This window comes from Pararge aegeria, chromosome 15 (assembly GCF_905163445.1).
Source record: "Pararge aegeria chromosome 15, ilParAegt1.1, whole genome shotgun sequence".
NCBI classification, from domain to species: domain Eukaryota; kingdom Metazoa; phylum Arthropoda; class Insecta; order Lepidoptera; family Nymphalidae; genus Pararge; species Pararge aegeria.
The window spans coordinates 15,823,488-15,830,372 of NC_053194.1; the positions used below are offsets into that span (position 1 = coordinate 15,823,488).

General features: G+C 35.6%; 2 protein-coding genes across 2 annotated transcripts; one reads left to right on the forward strand and one right to left on the reverse strand.

Moving 5' to 3' along the window:
• Positions 1 to 560: 560 nt before the first annotated feature.
• Positions 561 to 2,795, forward strand: LOC120629937 (membrane-bound transcription factor site-2 protease). The gene is made up of 2 exons (XM_039899026.1): positions 561 to 749; positions 834 to 2,795. The coding sequence occupies exons 1-2, from the start codon at positions 675 to 677 to the stop codon at positions 2,250 to 2,252; spliced, it is 1,494 nt and encodes a 497-aa protein (XP_039754960.1). The 5' UTR covers positions 561 to 674; the 3' UTR covers positions 2,253 to 2,795.
• Positions 2,796 to 2,854: 59 nt separating this feature from the next.
• On the reverse strand, positions 2,855 to 4,216 carry LOC120629938 (LYR motif-containing protein 2). Its single transcript, XM_039899027.1, has 2 exons — positions 4,031 to 4,216; positions 2,855 to 3,590 (listed from the first exon to the last, which is right to left on the reverse strand). The coding sequence occupies exons 1-2, from the start codon at positions 4,070 to 4,072 to the stop codon at positions 3,369 to 3,371; spliced, it is 264 nt and encodes an 87-aa protein (XP_039754961.1). The 5' UTR covers positions 4,073 to 4,216; the 3' UTR covers positions 2,855 to 3,368.
• Between the last annotated feature and the right edge of the window lie 2,669 nt (positions 4,217 to 6,885).

Here is a 6,885-nt window from a genome sequence, read left to right on the forward strand (position 1 = left end):
ACCCTATTATGGTCTAGGGTTAAATTATGTTCAGTGTCCACCACAGACCGGCTCTTCTAGTAGGTACGGCCTTAGGGTACGGCCGTGATACGGCATATATAAATATATTGATAGATATTAGGTCCTGCATATGTGATAGACATAAATAATATTTTATTATGAGAATAATTCACAGTTAAGCTCAAGGAAAAGTTATTTTACTGAAGACATGGCTTTTTGTCAAGTTTAAAACCTGTGCCAGAAAATAAACTATGAAATTGGATTTGAATATTAAGACATTGTTTTACGCCTTACAATGAGATTGAAAGTGAATATTAAACACTGAGGATATAGCTTTATGTCTTACAATCAAAATAGATATGAATTTAAACACTGAAGACATCGCTCCACCTTGATATACCTTTGCCTTTTCCGCACGTGGAAGAGTAAAGAAGAAATAATACAATTTGACATTGACAACTCAAGTCCGACATTTGTAAATTCAAAACAAAATAGTCTCTATTTCTCTTGTAATAAAAGGTAAATAAGCTAAATGTTAATCGGTATATGTGTTTAAAATTATTGCAATGATCGATTTCGATTTGGATCTTGTGCCGAAAACTAACGCCCGGCATATGTCGTTTTCGATATTTACGAAGATTATGTAAAATATATTAATTAAAGTATTGAAAAAAATGTCGTTTACAGTTCTGTGCTCATTTGTCGTAGCATTTTACGTAGTATTATGGTTTTTTGATTCATTTTTCAAGGTGCGATTCGTTCCATTAAAATTATCTTTAATTTAATATCGTTTCTAATTTTTAAATGATTTTAATTATTATTTTGTTTTACAGAGTTGCATGCACTACCCATATTACGCATTTTTGGAAGGCACGGGTCTTAGAGTAGGAGTTTTCAACTTCACATGGAAAACAACAGCGTTTAACAGATTCATATACCGATGGAGCAAGAATTTAACGCGAGTTCTACGAAAATGGTTCAACTTCGGTTTTATTTTCGCTATCGCAGTATTTCTACCATTTGCTATATGGACTCTCTTGAATTTTATTTTTGAGCATTTCCACGAGTCGATACAGATAAGCGGCGTTCCAGAAGTGAAGGCAATGTTACCTGGTGTCAACATACCAGCCTCTGACTTCTGGGTATATTTTATGGCCATTGGTTTTAGCTCTATTTTCCATGAGCTTGGTCATGCTGCAGCGGCTGCACAAGAAGATGTACAGCTTCTTAACATTGGGGTTTATGTCTTTGCAATAATACCCATAGCATTTGTGGAACTAAATACTGAACATTTGAACAGCCTCAGCATCACTAAAAGGTTAAAAATATATTGCGCCGGTGTATGGCATAATGTGGCTCTGGCATTTATAGCTATGCTACTATTTTTCTCTGCACCAATACTATTTAGCATAGCATACAAAACTGATATAGGGGTGAGGGTAACAGGTTTCACAAGTGATTCACCTTTAATAAAACCTAGAGGACTAGAAGACTCAGATGTTATATTATCTATCAATGGCTGTCCAATAAAGAATGCTAAAGACTGGTCATATTGCCTACATGTAGCTCATGACCGGTACGGCATATGCACAAGTGCAGAATATATAGCACAAAATGATGAAATATTGATGGAGACAATCAAGGAAAATGGTATTGTTGAATGCTGCCCGAAGGATAATTTATATAGCATCTGCTTTGAGTATATGGAACCTCGAACCTTAATAGTACCTGGGTTGGCTGGACAATATTCCTGCCTCAAACCCAGGGACATGGTTAAAAATAAAGTAACAAAATGTACTGAAGCAACAGGGCATAAGTGTCCACAAAATATGCACTGCTTAAAACCTTTGCTAAACAATGAGACATATCTTTTAATAGTTGAAAGAGAAGACAATAATGCAGTTTTATATTTGGGGTTGCCTTATGATTTACACAAAACAGTTTTCGTTGATCAATACTTTCCAAGGAGTGCAGTTATTTCATTTTTCTCACCTATGCAATTTGAAAAGCTATTGCGTTACATTTTTATATTTTCTCTAGGTATAGGACTTTTAAATGTACTGCCTTGCTATGGTACTGATGGACATCACATAGCTAAAAATATGATTCAGTGGTTAGCACTATATTTAAATAAGAATGGAGATTTCATAACATTCTTCACAGTGTTCACTGTGGTTGTGGGCACAGGCATAACTGTGCCAATTTTATTGTACTTGTTCTATAAAACAATATTTATTGATAATTATTATTAGAGTATGTGGGTACTTTCAAAGTATTTTAGGTGTAATGAAAGTGCAATGTAAAAAACACTAAATAAGTGTAACATGTAATTAATACAAATTAAAGCGAAGGCTAAACCACCACATCCCTAACAGCAAAAACCTGTGTGCAAAGACTTAAGCATCGCATAAGCATAAGATTGGTCACATCAAGGATGCAAACTTGAAGGCTGCTAGGGATGCAGCTTGTGTGCAGCACTTTTTCTTGCACTAACACCATTATAGTGAATGTTATAGTGTTAGTAAATGTTTAATAATGGTCCTTGACTTTCAGTAACTCCAGTGTAGCAGCACCAGTATATTATATATATGTGAAATATTGTAAAGAAGCTTGAACTGAATCATGAATAAATGGCTAAAATACAGACTTGGGTCTCTGTAGATCTCTGCATTTTATGTATTGTAATAATGTTAATTATACAATATAGTATATTCATTACTTTATAATTTGTACATATGTCAAATAGTTTATAAGTAGGACAAACTAATATGTAAGATAATAATTTTTTGGTTGTGTAATATTATTTATTTATATAAATATACATTGGAGGAATTTGTTAAAAATGACAAATTTTATGTACATAATAAACATTCATTTTACATCTGTCTTAGCTATTTTTAAAACCACAAATTTTAATAATTTAAATACAAATCTCATTCTATAGCTTATTAGTCAATTGAACAGTGAAACACTTTCTATAGCTGGCTCAGGTAACATATTATGTGGATAGTTTACACCAAAGACAACATTAAATAAATGTAAAGTGTAATGCCAACCTACTTAAATAGTATTTACAATAAATAGTCTTAAACATTACAATGCTATATTATTTTAAGTAGTAGTATAGACAGATCTACATAAACTAAAAGCATATTCTCCTAAATTTTTTTTATCAGGTTGGTGTTTTGCTTTTATATTTAGTGACAATTTATACCAAATTTTGAAATAGGACAGCTCATTACACTCCTATAAAGGTACTTTTTCTTATGCACCCAGCGATTTCTTGCATTAAGACTATTTATATTGTCAACAGGACTGGGTTTAGGTACATCAGTTATAATAGCACTAATACAGTTAGTCCCAGATTACTAGCTATCACTCAAAGCAAGTGATTTCCTTAAATCCTCTAATGATTTTCTCCCATAGTGTAACATAGATTTAATTGTTGTTTCATCATTATGGTGTTTGTTGTTCCTAAAATCTGTTCTCGCCCATTCCTTCAACTCCAGACGGGTACTTTCGTCTGGTACCTTCTTTACTGTTCTAATGATGTCCCTATATAGTTTAAGGACTTCTTGACGTAGAAGGAACTGCAAATAAATAAATAATTCACTTACTCAATAACTACAATGCCAGCAAAACCTTACTACCACTAAATAACAGTATGATATCATGTACAAGCAGATTTGATATATATGTGACCTCATTGGTCTATAGATAGTGTATTTGACTTCAGATTGCAATGTTCTGGATAAGTCTGAGATTTGGCAAAGTAATGTAAGCCAGAACTTAACAAATTGGCTGTCCATCTGTGAGCCTTAGTAATTATTGTGACTAACTTAAGTTTCTTCGGTAGAGGTGTGTCCTGCAGTAGGATATTAATAGGCAGAGCAACATGAAACTGTCATGATCCTTATAGGTTAGTAAATAATTCACCCTTAGTTTTCTAGGCCAGGCAGAATGGAATGCATGATCAGGTGAGACTACAGTCAAACGGTAGAACGAATAAAAACACATGACCACGACCAACCTGTTTTAAACTGAGCGTTTTCTTAGGTAATTTTGATGCCATCGTTTGAGGTTATTACTAAATGATACCCTCAAAATAAGTTTTGTTAAAAACGGACCAGCATTATGTAACAGATCTAATATTTCTGTTTAAAATGAACATTCGATTTTTAATTAACGCAAATGAAAATACACAACTTTACAAAGTTCAATTCAATTCAATTCTTGTTTATGGCCTTTACAAAGTTAATTGAAATATATTATTGACAATCAGCTGTTACTTGTTATGACATTTGAATATTTCTAATGTTGCCTTCGCAGCTGTAGGTTCTAGCCGTTTCGAGCTGACAGCGGCGAAAACTGCAAGTTGCAACCACACACCTTTGAGAATATTATGGAGAACTCTCAGACATGCAGGTTAACTCACGATGTTTTTCTTCATAGTCGAAGCAAGTGATATTTAATCTGCATGAAACGCACATAACTTACAAAAGTTAGAGTGGCGTGCTGGGATACGTGCTCCCCGAAAGTGAAGTTGAAGTCTTACCCGCTGGGCTATTTCGCTTCCGGGATTATGTATACGTAGCAAAACCTAAAAAAAAAAAACAAATATTGAACCCCAAATAAACTTTGACGACCTCCGTGGAGCAAGTAGGAGATCCCGGGTTCGATTCCTAGCAGGGGAAATTTAAATTTATTTTTTCTGGGAGGCTTACGCCGTGGCTACTTGCTAGTTACAAAGACGACGTTACTACCGACAAAGACGTCCCGCTTAACGATTTAGTGTTCCGGTGCGATGTCGCGCATAAACCAGTAGGTTAGAGGTATGATTACCATACTCTACCATCTTAGACTGCATCATCACTTCCCACCAGGTTAGATTGCAGTCAAGGGCTAACTTGTAGCGGAATAAAAAAATAAATAAAAAATCCGAAAAGTGACAACCAAGACGTAACAAAAAACAACACCCGGCTATAAAGTTCGTTGTGGGCTTCTTCTTAGACCAGGACGCGTTTAGAACCCTCGTAGCTTTAGTTTTAAGTTTACGAATACGGTTGTCGCCATCATTTTACTATCGTGTATACATTTCTCATGTAATGTACGCATCAAAAGTTCCATCTATGGGCAGGGACTACTTGAATAAAGATATTTTTGACTTTGACTTTGACTTTAACGGAGAATGGACAGCAGCGTCCTACATCGACTGAGGTCACCAACATGTCTGCTTGGTGATTATAGAAAAACCCCCCAATTTGGCGACCTCCCTGGCGTAACGGTGAGCAACGGTGAGTGCTTTGATTTTAAGTAGGAGGTCCCGAGTTCGATTCCCGGGCAGGGGCAATTTGGGAATTTATAATTTTTGAATGTTCTCTGGCCTGGTCTGGTAGGAGGCTTTGGCTTCTTAGCTTTAGTTTTAAGTTTACAAATATGTTTATCACCATCAGCGCACAACCGTGAACTTTTCATGCAATGTACACATCAAAAGCCACCTATGGGCCTACTTGAATAAAGATATTTTGGACTTTGACTTTGGAGCCAAAACACGATCGCTCGATCGTCTGAGTAAGCGTGACGCAAGATTAAGCAATACACGCGAGTGAGTTCTCGTTGTCACTTGGTATCAGGTTACCCTTAGTACAAGATTTGCTCACTCGCAGTCGAGATGTCGTTCTCGAGTGATTGCCTACGAGTCCTTACCTAGGACTTATGGTAGAAAGTTTGTAAAAAAAAATCCGAAGTTCACGACTTGCGACTCTAAATCGAGTTTTACTTTGACGGCATAGAATTTAATATGCGGAAACCACGAGCAAACCTTGTACTAAGGGCACAAAATCAAGCACAATGTCAATGACTAAGACTATGATATGTAAGTATTGTCCGTTTCACGATAATTTTCCTTTGACTGGATATTATTTCTAATTATCAACTCCTAAAAGTAACAATAAAGTAAAGGTAACATCTTAGTAGTGTACCAAGTACAATACCAGCTCCGAAGAAAAACAAAGAAGAAACTTTCGTATATTTGTTCCCGTAATGAAATCATATTATACCCATTGTGCCACTCCTAGCGAATTTAAGCACTTTAATTTTATTTCAATTCAATACTAATGGGCACAGCAGACGTTGTTCAGTCCTAAAAATAAAACTTAATGTCGGTCCATATACACTTGTTTTTAGGATGCCGTCTCCTTACGATGGTTGGTAATTATAGGGCTATCTCTACTTTGGACACCGCTGCTCTTAATAATGATTTGGTGCTCTTTCCAAACTATTGTCGTAGGTTTTTGAGCCATGATATTCTACTACGGCCTGGCCTTCTTCTGATAATTTGAAGCAGTTCATACCTTTGGTGTTCCGCATTACATTTCCATGTTATGAGTACCTCTGGAACCTTACCCATTCTTTGCAGTATGCTATTCCGTATAGGTGTACACTTGTACATAAGAGAAATATTTATATAACTAGCGGACCCGCGCGACTTCGTCCGCGAATGAGTCGACTTCAAAAAATTGTTGTATGTTGTCTTTATAGAACTTTATAGAAACAACCATTCCGACAATTCCGATATACTTACTACATAATTTCGTCGTTTGGCGTTCACGCATCGCACGCATCAGAAACTCTCAAAAAGCGACATTTCCCATTGGTCGTAGCGTGATGTTATATAGCCATAATTGTTACTAACAAACAAAAAAAAAACGTGTGAGCCGTCACGGGACGCCTGACAACCTGGCGAAATTGTTTTCTGTAAGTTATTGCAGATAGATATTGAATAATGAAAAGATAAAGCATTACAAATTTGTATCACGAATTAAAAAAAAACAACTAAATGGATAACCACTCCTTTTTGTAAGTCGGTTAATAATGACTGTTTTA